At 38.6% G+C, this 19750-nt stretch overlaps 1 protein-coding gene across 7 annotated transcripts in view; it reads right to left on the reverse strand.

The window, feature by feature from the left end:
- The window catches only part of LOC121330310 (actin-binding LIM protein 2-like), a 103453-nt gene that overhangs the window by 29511 nt on the left and 54192 nt on the right, over positions 1 to 19750 (reverse strand). For 6 of the 7 annotated variants that reach the window (XM_041276747.1, XM_041276781.1, XM_041276764.1 and 3 more), the window contains 6 exons: positions 15106 to 15289; positions 13047 to 13159; positions 11962 to 12088; positions 10335 to 10428; positions 4670 to 4757; positions 43 to 101 (listed from right to left, as the gene is read on the reverse strand). In XM_041276747.1, the coding sequence (XP_041132681.1) occupies positions 43 to 101; positions 4670 to 4757; positions 10335 to 10428; positions 11962 to 12088; positions 13047 to 13159; positions 15106 to 15289 (665 nt within the window). Of the gene's footprint in view, positions 1 to 42; positions 102 to 4669; positions 4758 to 10334; positions 10429 to 11961; positions 12089 to 13046; positions 13160 to 13918; positions 14676 to 15105; positions 15290 to 19750 lie in introns of those variants that run through there. The other variant, XM_041276789.1, reaches the window with a different exon arrangement.

A 19750-nucleotide genomic window follows, 5' to 3' on the forward strand; every position in this document is an offset into this window, starting at 1 on the left:
ATGTGCCTATTTTTCAAAGCACTAACAGGAATGAATTTTCACCTTGTGTTTCTCTTCAGCCCTGGCTGCCTGTCTGCAGGGTGGATGCCAAATGGAAGAACCTAAATGAGAGAAAACATCCCCTTTATTAATGCTTTCCGGATTTTTACTCTCAACCTAACTGGACATTTCTCATTTTATATAACTCCCTCCCCTTATTAGCACACGTATTAAATTCAATGTCAGGATCATGACTGCTTGTATGGGTATGGTGAGAGTGGTGATTACGGATTATTTGGACGCTGATCTTGCCTGTTAATGGGGGAAGAAGAAGCCATCGCCCTCTGAAAGAAAAACTGATCTGGTGATGCCAGGTCAGCAGTATGGACAGTGACAAAGCCCTTCCCCCCGATCTGCCAACTCCACTTAAGTGCAGGAATAACAGAAAAATTAAAATAGACCCAAACCCCTATAGTTATAATAAATTATATATATATTATATATATATATATATATATATATATATATATATATATATATATACACACACACACACACACACACACACACACACACACACACACACACACACACACACACACATATATATATATATACACACACACACACTTTTCATTATTATTTTTTCTTTAATAATTCTGGGCTCATTTCACACTAGCACTACTCTTTTTGGCTGAATAGATATCGGAGAGAGACTGATATCTGATAATGTACTGGTTAACGCTTACATTGTGAAACTCACGCAATGACCGCTGCCGAGGATATTAATGCTGTTATAAACCAAACTCAGGCAATGACCCTGCTGAGGATGATACTGCTGTTATAAACCAAACTCAGGCATTGACCTGCTGAGGATAATACTGCTGTTATAAACCAAACTCAGGCAATGACCCTGCTGAGGATAATACTGCTGTTATAAACCAAACTCAGGCATTGACCCTGCTGAGGATAATACTGCTGTTATAAACCAAACTCAGGCAATGACCCTGCTGAGGATAATACTGCTGTTATAAACCAAACTCAGGTATTGACCTTGCTGAGGATAATACTGCTGTTATAAACCAAACTCAGGCATTGACCCTGCTGAGGATAATACTGCTGTTATAAACCAAACTCAGGCAATGACCCTGCTGAGGATAATACTGCTGTTATAAACCAAACTCAGGCAATGACCCTGCTGAGGATGATACTGCTGTTATAAACCAAACTCAGGCAATGACCCTGCTGAGGATAATACTGCTGTTATAAACCAAACTCAGGCAATGACCCTGCTGAGGATAATACTGCTGTTATAAACCAAACTCAGGTATTGACCCTGCTGAGGATAATACTGCTGTTATAAACCAAACTCAGGCAATGACCCTGCTGAGGATAATACTGCTGTTATAAACCAAACTCAGACAATGACCCTGCTGAGGATAATACTGCTGTTATAAACCAAACTCAGGCAATGACCCTGCTGAGGATAATACTGCTGTTATAAGCAATGGCAATGACCGTGTATTACTGCTGTTATAAACAGCAAGAGCAAAGCAACAAGGTGCATATATAGAAGACGTTTAAATCGTCTGTGGTTAACAAAACTGCAAGAACCTGTTTGCGACTGCAGAATTTCACTCTTGGGAAGAGGGAGACCGCTAGCGGCAGAAACCGGCATCTGCTTATGACAGTGATAGTAAAAGAAGGACAGGACCATCAATTCCATGGCTCAACTGTGCTATCCCATGACTCAATGCACATATCACTACAGGAGCAACTATTGGAGCCCTCTCAGAGGTGGAGGGCAAAGCATTGGGCAGACAGCAGGAGAAACTGACTTATCTACAATTTCTATTTTTGTCGATAATATATTATCAAAATTACATAGGGAAGTACTGCAAGCCACAATGAGGCAAGCCCCCCAAACAAAACATACACAGACAAACCAGGGCAAACCGCTCTGAAAAACGATTCTCACAACCAAAGCACAAAAAATGTAAGAATATAAGCAAAAGCCTTGTGACCCATGAGGAAGCACTGACTGCAGAAATAAAAATGAACTATGTGCAACTATTTGATTGGAGTAATGACTATAATCTATATTATACACCAGGTGCCTTGTCTAGCCATTGTGTTATGTTTTTAATATTCTCACAATGTATATTTCATGAAAATACTAATAAACCTTTGTAATACAGGTACAGAGACCTCAATAGATGTTTTAGCTGCACACTCATTTCAGTACGATACAGTCAGCACCCATTAATCCCATTCATTAATCTGGCACTCTCATCAGCCGTTGATCAGCACTATAACACATTGATTCTATTATAAAACACTACATATAACCATCACAGGAGTTTCTGACTCTGTCTGTGTTACTTTTGTTACACAGGCATTATATTTCATGTTTATAAGTGTTCGGTGTATAACCTCTAATCAAGTTGAAAGTATATTTCACAAGCAATGTAATCTATATAAGTAGGCAATTTACCTGTTTGTTGTTTGTTTTTGAATGTGGGTTTTACCAGTTGAAATACCATTTGAAAGGTGTTTATATTTATTTCTCAACTAAATGAACAAAGTTAAAAGTTACATTATCACTGCTGATATTGCATTTGATAAAGTAAAAGCAAGCACTAGACAGCAGTAATGCACGTATCATCAATGCATTCACGCTTTATAATGTGCGCACACATTTTAGATTTTTTTTTTATTAGTGTAGGTTTCAGCATTGCAAGCTGTACGGTTGCTGTTTTTGTTTTAATGCATTACTCACGCCTTGAAATACCATTTAATTCCAGCACAGTACAGAACGGTAAATGTTGTTTTCCAGTACTGTAATTTAAATTGCAATATAAACTGTATGCATGTTATTGTAAATGTAATGTTGTTTGGAAATAAAACATTTATACAAAATGTGCTTTTGTGATGATTTTTGGTACAATGATGTTAGATTTTTTAAAATCTGGTTCAGCATTGTGATCTACTGGTCATTTCATAAAGCCATCATACTTATTTATCCCTGAACCTGTGATACATGTGTGTTTGGACAATCGACGACACAATATTCAAATTAAATATTGCTTCTTGCAATAGCACAATTATTACACTGGATGGATTTGACGGTAGAAGTTATTGCAGGCCATGTAGTTCATTTGTCAGTTGGTCACTTTCTGAAGGCATAAAAATACTTTTATAATGAAGGTTAATATTTTACTCTGCAGATTTATTTGCAGTATTTTGTTGTGAGTCATACTGAAACCATACAGAACAATTTTTCCAAAACCTTTAAAAGATAACCTGCATAACATAATGACATGATGAAGTGAACATTTTAATATAAACCAATAATTTAATCTTTACTATTTTGCACTTCATCACATTTGACAGCCGACAGTTCTGTCTGGGTACAAATTATCACACAAAAAATATAATATTCTCCAAGGGCCTCTAAGTACTGTTCAACGGATTTACGATAATTTATTTCACAGCTGTGAAGTGTAAAATTGTTTTTGCATTTATTAAATAACGTGCGCTTTCAAACAGTACCGTCTTCCACAAAATGTAGTACATTACACTGTGTTTCGTATAATTCACGACTGATAGCTGTTCTTAGATAACACTATGTAACACAATTTTTGTTCCTGGGTAGTAAGTGTTATTTCCTAATTGCTTATGCCTCAAAAGTATAGAAAATGGCTATTATGCCCCACAAACTTTGCTTTTGTGACCAGGACAGTGATATTTCAAAATATCACTATTTCCAATGGGAAAACGGTCAAATGTGTGTCTTTTCGTTCACATAAAGTCAGAAAAAAACAACGTATGAATCCAAATTAACAGGTATTTTTACTAAAGTAATACAAAAATGACTACAAAAGATTTAGAAGTGAGTAGTTTTTCGCGATTTACGTTTATACTGTATTTACAGTATAATCGTAAATCTCGAAAAACTACTCACTTCTAAATCTTTTGTAGTCATTTTTGTATTATTTTAGTATAAATACATGTTAATTTGGATTCATACGTTGTTTTTTTCTGACTTTATGTGAATGAAAAGACACACATTTGACCGTTTTCCCATTGGAAATAGTGATATTTTGAAATATCACTGTCCTGGTCACAAAAGCAAAGTTTGTGGGGAATAATAGCCATTTTCTATACTTTTGAGGCATAAGCAATTAGGATATAACACTTACTATCCAGGAACAACAAAAAAAAAATGTGTTACACAGTGTGTAATTATTTACCAGGCACATGAGCTGTCCTTTGGTGTGAAAGCATTTGTTCTCCTTCTGCAACTATGAATTAGGAAATGGAAAATCTCAACACAAAATGAAAAAGGACATTAGACCTGCCGGGTAATAATCAGCAATAGAGATGTATACAAAACATACATGACAGAGCACTCAACAGGTAAGAAATACAAAATGAAGAAAATGTTTTCATTTAATCAGGTACTTATAAGCATCAGCACCAGGGGCCCTTTACAGCCGATGGCACTGGTCCTTGTTGGAAATCAGTTCATTTGCTTTACAGTGAATGTGTCTTGTCACCCCCCCCCCCCCCCCCCCCCCCTTGGCAACACTGCAAAGAGGACATCTGACTTTACAACCACCTTCTATTTCCTACTCTGAAGCTAATGGTCCAACATGTTGTTGTTAAACAGCCAACACTGTTGTGTTACCTTGAAGATACATCTCTTCTCCTTCTTTGAACATCTGGTCACACCTGACACATCTTGCGCAGGATGGGTGATAATGTTTATCGCCTGCCTGAAAGAAAATAGATTTCTATTTTAAAGAATAGAAAAATACAAATCTCCTCGTCCTGCTTCTGGAGAATTTTACAGCTGTCATCACATACTAGAATAAAATAACAATGATCCTTTGGAGCTGCTTTTTGGGAAACATTTGTAATGAGTTTCCTTAAGCTTTGTATTGAACGGAGGAGCTATATTAAGCTCAGAGCTAACAGAGCTAAGATATTTGTACAATATAAGCTGTAGCTGGCAGATGGCGCTGTGTCACAAATTAAAAAAAAAAAAAAAACATGGTTCTAGACGCTGCTGAACAATCTAGAATTTTTTAAAGGTCTGTTCAACTGTGTATTTACCGATTCCATTTTGTGTGACTTATTTCCATGCTGTACAAGACACTGAATGTTTTTATTAAGTTATAGTGGGTGTGTCTTTTTGCAAAGTTCTGAAAGTGTTTAATTGTATTTGAAACTCACAATTACAGAAAAATAAATACTTATTTGGGCTGCACATAAACAAATATTTATTAAAGCTAACAGCAAGCCATGGCATTGCAGTCCTTGACTCCATAAAATAATACAGCCGGCCCCTGCCTTGTTATATAATGCTTATAGGTAGAATTGAAACATCTAATCGAGTATCACTGTTCTAGGGCTAGGCAATCCTTTGTGGCTGATGACCACGTCTCAGAGAGCTTCACAATTCTTGCCCATTTGAGATGCAGCTGTTACTACATTTCTCTCTGCCAAAAGAAACATGAAACAAATAACTGTAGGTGGCATACTAAGCACCAGGGGGCTTGACCTTTCCTGACAGTAGTCCCTGCTACTGAGGTAACAGTCAGAAATAGGATTCCCATCACTGTATGGCATTCTGCCCTGTCTGATAAGTCATTCAGATGCAAGGGCAAAGATGCTCAACTCTAGCAAGCAGGAAATGTCAAACAACTGTGCAGATGAGCCTTTTTTTTTATCACGCCCAAAGGTGGCACCTCTTTCTGTAAAGTGCTTCCAACTGTCTGGCTAAGAGATGAACATGCTGCCTGCTGATCCACTAACACGCTATTTTGAAAATCAACTTTCACCGTAATAACAGACTGTATCTTCCTGTGCAATTTAGAGCAGCTTCCAGGGTTGCTTTTGTTTGTTTTTTGCTGCTGTGCCATTATGCCAATTTCTGGAAAAAAAAAAAAAAGCTGCCATACATAGCACACACTCCCACTTAACTGATTTGTAATTAAAACACTTTAGCAGCAAGCCTGACATGTATTGTGTCATTAAGGCTGCTAGTCCTTATTGATAAACGGTCTCAGTCAAGATGGACAAGAAAGCAGACTTGACATAGACTAGAGCAGAGAGATCTGACTGTGTGCGGTTCATTCAAATCTTCCCAATGTATTGATGTTTTATGGAAGATTAGAAAGTGATGCTGACACTGGGTCGTGTTGGAGAAACCAGAGCCCAAGATTTCGACCCTCCAACTTCCCAATAAGAATTGATGAATTAGACCAATTTAAACACACTGGATCCTGGCTACCCTATACCCATTGACAAGGATATGGCAATAGTGAGTTTCTAATGTAACCCTTTACTGCCCAGGGTATGTTCCTATATTTAATGCCTATTTTTTGAATTTCAATTATATTGGACACTAGGCAGCAAAGGGTTAAGGTAAAACAGCAGGATAATGTACATCCTTGGTAAAGTGATGTTTTATATAACAGACGTGGCACTGAGTTAACAGAAAGAAAAAAAAATCAATATACATGAAGAACAACGAAAATGAATAAGGTGTTGTGCCATCCCCCATTTTTATATTTTAATATTTGTTTTCCAAAATGATAAAAATCTGTGTTGAGTCTTGTTTTGCAAAACAAGAATGGCACGAAAACACTGTTCAGAAAAAAAGCAGATACCCTGTAGTTAAAGTTTTTTCATGTGAATAAAAGGCAAAAAGCAACTGACATTTATCAGGATGAAAAATATCGGACTGTAATAGTAATCAATATCCTACCTTAAAGCACACTCCTCCATTGTTCCTTGCTAGAGGAGATACATATAGATCCGCGTCACCCAACTGTGCTTTTTATCTCTGTGGCAAAGTGCCCACCACTGTGTGTATTCTGGGCAGACTATAAGCCGCTCCCACCTCCGCTGCCAGGAGACTACACGCCTCTGCCACCTCCACCGGCAGGGGCAGAGCAGCAGGAGCTGCCTCTGCCTCCGCCACCTCCACTAGCAGAGGGTGAATGCCTGCTGGGTCCCTTTCCACCAGCAGAGGATAAATGCCTGCTGGTATCACTTCCTCCACCAGCAGAGGATGAATGCCTGCTGGTATCACTTCCCCCACCAGCAGAGGATGAATGCCTGCTAGTATCACTTCCCCCACCAGAGCTGCCTCTGCCTCCATCACCATCAGGGGGAGAGAAGCAGGAGCAGCCTCTCCCTTCACCAGAAAGACCAGGACTAGATGCTGGCGGTCCTCAGCAGCCCTTGCACAGGCTGCTGAGGGAAGCAAAGGGAAGAAACGCCCGGCCGCAGTGGCCGAGAAGACGGCCAACAGCTGCACACCAGCTTGTCCTGACTCCCTGTCTCGCTTTGCCCAAGGATGCCTGCCTCGCTTCGCCCAAGGATGCCTTTCCTGCTTCGCCCAAGGATGCCTGCCTCGCTTCGCCCAAGGATACCTGCCTCGCTTCGCCCAAGGATGCCTGCCACGCTTCGCCCAAGGATGCCTGCCTGACATCGCCTGGGGTTGCCGGCAGCTCTGCATCGCCTGGGGTTGCCAGCCACTCCGCATCACCTGGGGTCGCTGGAACTGCTTCGCCAGGGGTCGCAGTCAGCTCTGCTTGGCCGCAGGGGTCAGTGTGGCCAGAGCCCCACCAAAGGGAGCTGCCGGCTATGAAAAAGGGGTGAGAGGTCAGGAGACCACCTTTCCCCGCACCAATTTCGCTGCAGGAGTTCTGGGGGCTGAAGTCTCCCCAGAGGGAGCTGCTGGCAATAAAGGGGGGAGAAGTCAGAAGACTACCTTCCCCTGCATCAGTTTCGCTGCCGATGATCTTGGGGGAGGTCTGGAGACCACCAACCCCAGCAGCTTTTCCACTGCTGGACTTGCCCCTGCTGAAGGAGTCAGTCAGTCATTTCTGCTGCCAGTGGTACAGAGGGAGGAGAGATTCGCTCCACTGTCAGCATGTCTGCTGACAGCATGGCCAGTAGCAGCCTGGCTACTGGCAACATTGCTGCCCATCAACCCCTTAAAGTCCCTGTTCTTGGCCCAGGACTTTGAGCGAGACTTTTGGGATTTTAAGGGGGGAGGTGGCCATTGATGCCATGTGCGCTTTGTATTTAGGCACGAGGATTGCACAGCACTTCACGTGCAAGTAAAGTGTAATATGTGAGCACGGGGAATTGCACTTTATTAATTCACGTGCTGTTGTACCGCAACTACAATTGAATGATTGATTAGCAATTGAGTCTTGGTACAGCGCATTAAAAGCAGTATGTTTTCACATACTCGGGGTTGTATGTTCGGTGAGTGGAGAACGGGATTGGAGACGGAGGTAATAACGTAAAGTAAATAAGTAAACACCTGCTCACCGTGTTTTGTATAGTCCGTTTTGTTAGTCTCTTTTGTTTTGGCGAATGTGCCATGTCCTGTGTGTTTTTTGTTTGTTACAACCGTTTATTTTCTGCCTGTTCTGTTCACTCATTAAATGCTGAGCGAAGCCATTCTGTTTATGCTTATATCACATTCACGGTAAGACAGCCAATGTTAGGGAAATTAGGATTATTTTAAACATGTCGTACATTAGACTTGTATGTTATCCTGGATTTCTAAAAAGAAATTCTGGGTTGAGGTGAGTGCTGACTAGTCAGCAAACAAATGATTATGAAATAATTACAATTTTAAATAGGTGTACGATTAGTGGAAAACACACTTTGAAATGTGTACAATCATTTAAAATGGCCCTCGTGTTGCTCTTAGATTCCCTGATTATATGTTAAATAAATGATAAACCCTTTGGTGTTTTTGATATGCAGTATAAACATCCTGTCGTCACGGTGACAGCTCTGGAAGACTGCAGGCTCTTTCAACCCTTTAGCTACCTGAAATGCAATACCAGTGAGATACAGCAGTCTGTGCGATTAGTCATGAACGGTATTTGCTATTAATTACACTGTAGTTTCTGGGAATGTGCCAAATACTGCATTTGTATATACTTCTACAGTGGCTCATTGAGGAAATAGAAACAAAATTATAATTGGTTGACAAATTATTAAGTGACTAACATGTATTTAGCAGTAACTGAATAATACTATAGAATGCTGGCAATAACAAAGAAAAATATCTTTGATCAGACATGGCAAAAATTACATTTTCAGGACGTAATGTTGTTGGGACTAGGATTCTCAAAACTCTCCAAATGATCTCCAAATGATCCAAACCCAAAAATGACCCAGGTTAGGTTTAATATCATGGAATTGATTGCAAGTCATTTTGCAAATGGTTTTCCTTTAAACTACATTTGGCAATGTATATTGGTTGTATTAATGAGATAATTTAATACAGTTGTCACTCATTATAAGGCAGACCTTTATAACATGTAAAAAGGTTATAAAGTGGTGTGTTCATGGATCCCATTTGCCTCATAATGACATTACACAAGTACAATTGTACTGTATTCTTGTTATAAGGCAGAACATAAATGGGATGGTCTGTTACCTATGGCTCACAACTACAGTATTATAAAGGCGGAGCAATGTTCAGGTTTAATCTAGGACTGAAATGTTGGCCAGGCCCCAATAAAAATCAATTTGCACCACTTATGTATATTGTAGCATTTCACATAGTTTCACTGCAAAATAGGTAAGCTTACTGTACATAACTTAAGTCAAATGCTAACATGTATTCAAGGGTGTGTAGTCAGTGAAGAGGCTTTAACCTTTTGCGTCTTTTATTGCATTTCAGTTTCATTGTAAAATATGTACATTACTTAAAATAGAATATTAGATCAAACTGTTTGTAGTTTCAACTGTAGCTTTTCAGCTACGCTACCATTTCCCCCTGTAATCTTTTCATGTATGCAGGAAGAAGTTAAAATATAATTACTGCAATGTTAGCCTCAATATCTGCTCCACTGGCCCCTCCTGCTAATGGAGTCTAGCCTGATGGTGGCTGTAATCCCTTGTGGCAGGGTAGCATTATTATTAATATTATAGGTCTGTTTAAGTCAAGAAGCAAATAGGGCTCTATAAATAGGAATTTAATTGCAGGTTGGTCTTTTTGTACCGAGGTGTCCTTAAAAGAAGGTTTCAGAGAGCATTAACAAGACCTGACTTCTGAGGAAAAGCAGTGTATGCACAGGAACAGTAGCAGCAAACAGACACAAAATAATCCAATTTAATAGAACATTGAAGTAGATTTTTTTATGCCTGTAGTTAGTTAACAAACAGGGTGACGTGCTTCCTGTATGAAATATTCCCCTTGACAATTCCAGTTTAATAGAAGATGCAAAATTGAATTGAATACTGTATATAAACCTCACTACAAAATGCAGGGTGGGGTGATGGGGGATTACACATCTCATCGTCCTTACCTCTAATACTTGGCCAGTGATGTATTTCTTACAGTGCTCACATTGGATGCCGAACATAGCATGGTAGTCAACTTCACAGTAAGGAATTCCTCCCCTAAATGATGAAAGGGAAAAGTTAAAATGGATGGATGACTTTTCGTATGCTCTTTGTCCAAGTTTTGTGAAAATCTGTGCGGAAGTTACAGAATCGCGAAAAGCCGAGAGTAAGTTGGTGGGTATGCGTCAGTTTAATAATTCTCTGTGGGTAATTTAATTTGAATTCCTTAGGTGACTTATGTCTTGTGGCTCTTTATCCATTACATTTTTTATGACTTATTTTAATTTTTATTTAAAATGCTTCCCACCTTAACTCTGTTAGCTAAACTAAAGCTAAACCCCAGGTGCAGTGCCATGATTGACAGCGCTATCCCCAATGGGGACTCCAGAAGTTGATGTAGCAACGAATGAAATCTATACTTTTGAGGCATAAGCAATTAGGAAATAACACTTACTACCAGGGAACAAAAATTGTGTTACATAGTGTAATCAATCAGAGAGCTAACCTAATATAAACGTAACTAAAGTATTCATGTTTTAAAAAATTGTAAAAAATGTAATAGCCTAATAATAATAGCTTGTTTTACGTATGAGAAGTCTATGTATATGTGTATAAGGTATCTAAAATGTGGTCCTACTTGGGAATGTTTGTTGTAAGAGATCATTTTTATTTGTCTGTGCTGAGTATTCCTCCTGTGACTGAAACCTCATCCAACAGCTTTTTTGTGGAGCTTCCAAAAAAGGTTATCAGAAGAGAATACAGAAACACAACTGCGGACTTTAAGAGTATGCTGTGCAACAGCCGAATGAGACAGTCAAGAGAAGTTCTGAAGAAGTCCAACATAAACTCGACGAGGTAAAATGTGCTTCATATAATTTGAAAATGTTTATTTATTCTTTTATTTTATTTAAAACAAATATGATGATTTTCTTTATTACTACTTCTTTTAAATAAACAAATGTTCTGGGAAAACCCAGTCAAGTTTTCAGGTGTTCTGAACCCAGTCCTGGTAATTAAATCTACCTTGTTGGGAAATGTTTCTAAAACTATCTGCTTCCAGGAGCTTCCTCAGTCTGCTGTGAACTTACTAGAGTTATTATATGAGTAAGTCTCCCCTCCAGTCCTTAAAGTGAGAAACGGTGGTCTTTGGATTCCCATGTTACAGTTCCAGCTACACACATAAATAGAATCTGATGCACTGGTGAATAACGAGTCAGACATATGGATCTGTTCCAACCTGTGATAGCCTCATCCAATATCTGGAAAATGTAATCAGTATTTATTATTATTTGTTTATTTAGCAGACGCCTTTATCCAAGGCGACTTATGACTTACAGAGACTAGGGTGTGTGAACTACACATCAGCTGCAGAGTCACTAACAACAACATCTCACCCGAAAGACAGAGCACAAAGAGGTTAAATGACTTGCACAAGGTCACACAGTGAGTGAGCCGGGAGCCAGGCTCCTCCTGATTACAAGCCCTTTTCTTTAACCCCGGGACCACACACCCTCCTTGCAAAAGGCCAGCTGTTGGCTGGCTTTAGAAGAGATGGTTTAGCAATAAGGATGCCAAATGGAAATTACTTACTTGCTGATGTATTCTGCATTCAGCACTTTGTTACAAATCTTGCACTTGAAACAGCCAAGGTGCCAGTGCTTGTCCAATGCTACCAGGGACTGTTCATTTCTAAATTCCTGTCCACAGCCACAGCAGTCTGAAAAATATGTAAATATAGGTAAGACAAAGGAGGATGCATTATAGTTAGAGCTCATGTCTTTTTTCATTTAAATCTAGATACAGTAAAGCCTACCATTTGAATAAATAAAACTAGACGGTCTGACTGGTGTACCTCTGAGATTAAGGGCTTTTACAAAAGTACTCCCCAAGGGAGATATTTCAGCTAATTACATTTTGTTTTAATTCATGTTATTGAGACAAAGTCATTGGTTGCTCCAACTGATCTCACAGGCAATGTTCAGGAAGTTGCAATGCAGGCAATTTCTGAGGATCGAGCAGCCCAGACTAGTTCCAATCTAACAATGACACATTACATGTGAGCATTTTTGGTGCTACATTTCTTTGTTCCTTTAGTTTTTTGTTTGTTTGTTTTTTTTAAATGGCCAATTCAATTGTCGCTTCACTGCTGCAACCCATTTATCATCAGGAGGGCTCTGGCTCAACAGGAGACAACCATTCTGACTGTTAAGCCAATCAATTCATAACCTCAGTAGCAGATGGTACTGCACCCTGGATATGTTTTACAGGCCAGTCTGGGAAGGGTTTTCTGAAGCACAATGAGATGAACTGGCCCCAGCCGATTCTCCTCCCAAAGGCAAATACAGCGCTCTCTATGGAACCCCAGCCAAGCCTTTTGGGAGGGATTCCACCCTGCACTCCAAACGACAGTGCTCTTAAAAGAAAAGACAACTGGGGACCTTTGTTGTTTCCTTAATAGGGGACTAATGGAAAAGAAATACTGCAGCATAACCACTTGAAGATATCCATTCATTTAAGTGCAAGCAGTTCAACTTACATGTTATTCTTTGGAGAAATGTCTTAAATATACATGGTTATACTGTAATTTTGCTGTAGCTGTTGTATGCTGACTTGAAGATCAGTCTTCATGATGCACTCATTTGCATGAATTAATACTGACGAAGAGATGTGCTTACTTCTGACTGCCTGGATTGTTACAGGGCTGTGGGCAGACATGGGCTGTGAACATTTTTGACAAATGCAGTCTTTCCCGTTGAAGGTTACTCGATCTCCAGGTGGAAACGGCTGTCTGAAAACAAAAAAAGGAACACTAAAGTAGACTGACTTTGAAAAACACATTAGAATATTATATCAGGGGGGCTCCCGAGTGGCGCATCTGGTAAAGGCACTCCGCGTGGAGTGCAGGATGCCCCCTATATCCTGGACGTTGCTGGTTCGAGTCCAGGCTATTCCACTCCCAACTGAGGACGGGAGCTCCCAGGGGGCAGTGCACAATTGGCCAAGCGCAGCCCAGAGAGAGAGGGGGCTTAGGTCGGCCAGGGTGTCCTTGGCTCACCGTGCACCAGTGACCCCTATAGACTGGCCAGGCTTGCCTGTAAGCTGCCCAGAGCTGCATTGTCCTCCAACGCTGTAGCTCTGGCTGCATGGCAGGCCTGCAGAGTGAAAAGAAGCATTTCAGTAAAATTTCATTGTATCATAATTGCATTGTAACTATTTTGTAATTATAACCAAATTCATATTCATATAGAAAGGTTTAGCTGAAGGAACACAAGCGTCATCCCTACTTGAAAGATCAGCAGTGGGAGGTAATACATACATCTCCAAGCTCTGTTTATACAGTCAATGATGAATGCAAAAAGATGAAATGCTTGTCTACTGATTTTTGCATAAGTTTCACTCATAAAACAGATTAATTGTCCAGAAATTGCCATGTCTCAAGCCAAATATAAAATATTAATCACAGAATGTCAATGACGTGGTCCAATGCTGTGTCAAACAGGATTGGCTTCCTGCACAAAACCTTAATGAAAATAGATGGATGACATACCTTGTGAAACATGGAGAGGAGTGTAATTTTACTAGTACCAGTCCAATGAATGGTTCCACTGCCATCAGTCTATTAGGCATATTGTTATTCCACAGTGGGTGTGTAGCTGCATACAGCCCTTCATGTAGAAACTACAAGTGCTTCGTACTACAGTAATAACCTGTAAGCTATCAACACTCACAGGGCAGGCAGTCATAAGTGAGAAGACCGACACCGTTGCCATGACTTATTGAAAGTTGGAAGCAATAAGCAACTCCTAGATACATCATGTTCTGAACTCAAATCAGTTTGCTGTGCTGCTGGAATTATTGCAGCAGAAGTTTTGGCTGTACTTTATTTGTTACAGTACTTGGTAACAGAATAGCTGGACCACTCCGAGCAGCCAGTCATCTGGTTTCACAGAAGTCTCTGAAGTCATTTCTTGTAAAATCAGGGTTGTTATTTTCCAGTATATTTGAAATCCGAAAGCCTTGCGCAATGTCATTTGTTTTAAAAGTTGATGTCAACACTGAACAGGGTGTGTTTTCAAACATGTTGAAAAAGGAACCATTATTAATCTAACTGGCTTTGTGACTGCAGCACGATTCCAATATCACATTATAGAAATGTAATTCGAGACACCACACATATCGTTGTCAAAGTGCCCATCAACACATTGTATATCAATTCTTATAGTTAAGCAAAGTAGACATATAATGGTGTAAAATACTAGTAGGTATAACACGCTCAAGTAGAATGCATACTTTATACTATACTGTAAAACACATTCTTAAATAATTTGCAATATTTAGTAATATAATCTATGATCCACACAAGTAAACATTTTTCTATTACTGGGTTTATACTTAGGCATAAGCAACACAATCCAGTCCTGACTCCCAGACAGTCAGATTAGACTAATTCTGCATGCAAGTGTATGATCAGCCACAATGCCTGTTAATGGATTATTTAAACTGGTATCTCTGCTGATACTTTTGTGTGCATCCAGTATCTTTTCATCATGATCAGATGTACTGGAGACAACAAGGGCATCTTTGTATAAATCTGACCACATTCTCCCCAGCAAAGCTCCTCAGGTAAACCGTTTCTAGCATGAGATCACCTTATAGCTAACCTGATTTACAGAGATTTGGGTAGCAATTTCTTTTTAGGTTTGGGATCTGAAGATTCAAGTTATTGGTTCCTACCTGCAGACAGCACAGACAAAGCACCGGGGGTGATACGTCTTCCCCAGGGCTGAGACCACCTCTCCTTCGATAAACTCATCACAGCTAAAGCAGCGAGTCCCGTAAAGTCTCTGGTAGTCCAAAGTACAAATGTACTCTCCTTGTCGGACAAAAAATCCACCCTGGGCCAAGTCACAGCCACACACTGAAATGAGAAACCAGGTACACTTGTGAGAAAGGCAGTAGTGAAACAGTATATAGATGTTCTAGATTTCCAAATTATTGGATGTTATGATCAAAACAAAGCCTACCTATTCAGATCATAGCTAACATCCACTGTTTTTAACTAAATGCTTTACCGGTAATTGTTTTCCCTCTGGTTAGCTCAGTTTAAAAAGCCATCTCTTAAGACATAAATGTACCCAGAATCTGTTGTTATGTTTCAAAGGATTACAGCAAATACAAAAAATAACACTCAATGGGTCTTTGAAGAAGGATTTAGTTTTGGAAGCGCATTAAACCCAGCCTATTGTATTGTGTTTAAATCATGTTGCACTACATGTGTAAACCATTAACTATTAAAGGTCATGTTTGGTATATGACATAACAGCCAAACCACATTCAACTCTTTTCATTGTCAGGCCACAGTTTGAATTGTTGTATATCACACAACGTCATTGCTATACCATGAGTTACAATGGAACAGTCACAGTACACGATGACACCATTGTAAACCCTTAAGTCATGACTAATTGTAATACATGTAAATACATTGTGGCTGTCTATAGCAGGTAAATTTAATTCAAAATGTCTCCAGTTCCCCAACATCCATAAACAATGAAATGTCAATAGGGTTATCCTGATCTGTCTTGATATATTCAAATGTCTTAGATTATTTCTTTTCTTTTTGGGTGTGGGATAAGTAAGCAATAAGGCACGACAGGGTGTGTGATATACGGCAAACCACAAGACACTGAACTGCCTTACTGCGCTTATAAAATGGGATAACTAAATTGAAAAAGTTAAAACGTTTTTTAATTAACAAAAAAAAGTCATTTTTATTAAATCTCCTTCTGCCTAAAACTGTCTACAGTTTTTCTGTATTTGATTTGTTACACTTTTTGTAATTCTTGGTTTGTTCATTACATTTTAAAGTAAAGTACTACTGTCCATTTTCAACAAGACATCACAAATAAGCGCTGCCTTTAAATCATGTAGATCCTTCCTCACAAGACCTGCAACAGTATCAGGTGAGAGTGCTGTTTATTTTCTTTCTAAATCATCCTTTGCTATCCAGGGTAGTGACATGAGGTATCCATACCAGATTTGTGCTACTGCTTCACAGTGGACGTTATTTACATTATGGAATACCCCGTTACTTATCAAACTGACTTTGCAGTATATGGCTGGACAACAAGGAGAACTACTGGACCAGTGTTAAGAAACAATTTAAAACAATGCAGGGCACAGCAGAAGAGATTATACCATCGTACCTGGACAAATTTAAAAGGTACAACAGGCAATGTCGAGATGCATTTATAAATATTCTGCATCAGATCACACAGCTGCGCAGGGGGTGGGACCAGTGGCATCAGGCAGGCAGGCAGACCGGCCAGAGGAGAAGAACAGACAGACTGGGAGCAACGGCAACAAAACATCCATTTAACCACCACAGTCTCTTTTAAGAGTGACCCAAATCTTTTTTAAAAAGCTGAAAGTTGACAATATTATTTTTATATTGTTTATTCTCAGAATGGGATATGGAAACGCTGTAGTTCAGGGAGAAGGAGCAGAGCAATCGCAATGGTGATATGCTGTAACATCAACACCCCTATGTGACCGGTTTTGACCAATCAGGATAGAATATTTAAAATACTTATTTTATAAAAGTAACACATTTCCATATGTAGGATGTTTTTAATGAAGTATATTTGCTCTATTTAAGGGGTGGTCTAATTGAAATAGAGGTCTTTTTCCCCAGCGGTATCAAGGCCTTTGAATTCCACAGATGGGTGGGACATGGATCAAGTGAATTGCCCAATACTGTTAGCAGCAGCATGCACTTGAAAATTAACCCAGGGATTCCTTTTTATTAATGTGCTCTAATAATTAGAAGACACTGCCTGTATTTATGACTGTAACTATGGAAGAGAAGCTCAGCTTAATATGATAATGTACAACATTGATGGTTTTTTCTTGCTTTAAGCACTGCTTTTTAAAAATTAGTAAAAATATAAATAAAATGAACACTGGAGACCCAGTATCTTTGTAAACCACCACACATCACTCTGAACACACGATGCTGAAAATGAGAAGGGCAGTTGAAAATGAGAAATCTGTATTATCTTGTATCTGGATACACTGCTTATCCTTCTATGGTTTGTTGCTATCAACATGCTGAGTAATTTTAGTATAATGGAGGTAAATGTACCATTTTAAGCTTAAGGATATTTAACACAATGCCTTTGTTATGCTTCTGCAACATTTGAATGTAGCCACTAATTCTATACATCTACAGTACAATTTCATTAATCTTTACATTTCACGGAATGTAATTATAAGTTGTGCTTTGTAAATGGGTTAGTTTTGTTTTTTTGTCTTACAGTTTAAAATACAGAGAATAAATGAAATGATGTATGATTGAACTCAGTTATTGTACAGTTTTGTTTTATTATGTTTTCAGTTTTTACAGAGAGCTTCCTCTCGTAGCTCTGACCACAGCTCTCCTGACCTCAACATCTATCAGGCAGAGACCGAATATTGGGTAAGACTGGATTTTGCTTCTGAATCTGAAATCTGAATGTCTATGGGTGTATGTTTATACACAACTATTTGGCATTTAACGTATACATATATAGCTATATGTTGTTATTCAAGGCCACTAAAATAGCTTGCTTCTTAGTTTTCTAAAATGTACATGGGGTTAATGCTTTGAAGGCAGGCCCTATAGTCTTTAAATGTGCCTGATATACTGTATGTCCATAAAGTCATAGTTATGAACAGCAAATAAAACAAATTTAATGTTTTTTTTTTCTTTTAAAAAATATAGGAGTTTACTAATTGACTAAACACTCTGAAAATATATTATTAGAATCTTGTACACAACAAAAGAGCAAAAATAATCAAAAGCCATGTAAAGTTATCAGAATGGTTTCTACCCAATATGATGTAACAGTTAAAAAAAAAAAAAAAAAAAAAAAAAAAGAAAACTGTGATATCTGTACAATCCTTGGACAACACATTAAACCACACTTGGACCAGGAAAAAATTTCAAAAGGTATGGTGTGCCAATATATTCACACAATAATACAGGAATGTTTGTCAGGAAATGTTAGACATATTTTCCAAAGTCGCTCTCCTATAAATGGGCCCTGTACACAATCTAATGTACTGCGACAGCTCATGCTGCCAGAAAAGTTGCATGATAGTATCTGAAATAGGACCCGGACACATTGATATCACTTCCTGTAACAACTAAAAAAACAAAAACAATGACTGCTTAGCAGAGTTTGTGAGGCAGTACAAGTTATAATTCAGTTTTTTACACCATGTTTGATTGGATTTGTATTCTCATTTCTCTCCATGTTCCTTTACAACCTCCCTGCGATTACCTCATAATCTGTTAGCATTCAAACCCATCTTAAAGCACTGTTATAGCCTAAACAATATAATGTGGTTGCCATGGTAACAGGGTCATGAAAGTGTATGGCAGCATTTATATTGTGATGCACATCAAGATTCTAAGTGGCACTATGTGATGAAAAATAATACACTCTAGGCCATGTTGACTTGAACTGTAGTAAGCCTTTATTTAAAAAAAAATAAATAAATAAATAAATAAATAAATAAATAAAAACCTTAAAGAAACTAGATAAGGGTACTGTGTATTTCCAATAGGGTTTTCAGTCTCTTAATTGTTAACTACTGTTTTAACTGAAAATATGTTAAGGCTATCTTAAGAAAATCCGGAATAGTATCATTAAACCATTAATGGTTTCTTACGTCATTTCTAATTTGATAATCTCAGCACCAGTGTTACTGTCAATCACATGATGAACTGCCAGGTAACCCAATATGTAGTGATTCCCCCGGATATTTAAATGTGGGTCCTTTGATCATATTACACATATTGCCTTTCAGTGAGGCTATCTATATCCCAGCAGGTGGTTCATGTCCCATAAACAACAAACACTCTGTTACTGGGCTACTTCATGCAGTCCTTATCCTTTCCAATCAAGCCATGTCTACCAAGTGTAGGGGAGTGCCTTGTAACTGTTTTTGCTGAATGAATTTTTAGGGTGTTGTATCAATTACAGCACCCTAAAGTTCAGACAAAGTCCTCCATCTAAATTTCTCAGTTCAGCAAAGGCAGTTTTTATTTATTTATTTTTTTAAATATATATAAAATAAATAAATAATACAAATTTCATTTACATTTACATGTGTCCTTGGTATTTTTAAGGGAATTGTCAATTTTTCCTTTGTTGGTTCACAGAATGAGTATTCTAACAGAAACCTCTCTTAGTTTACACTTTTCTCTCACACACTGAACCCTACTACCCTGTGCTCATTCTTGATCAATGCTTTACGTGTATCAGTTTCATTTTATTTCATGTGTTTTGCTCTCTGAGGTCAAGATCTCCTCCCCATTTCCATCTAAGGATCT

Source organism: Polyodon spathula, chromosome 2, assembly GCF_017654505.1.
Source record: "Polyodon spathula isolate WHYD16114869_AA chromosome 2, ASM1765450v1, whole genome shotgun sequence".
NCBI lineage: Eukaryota > Metazoa > Chordata > Actinopteri > Acipenseriformes > Polyodontidae > Polyodon > Polyodon spathula.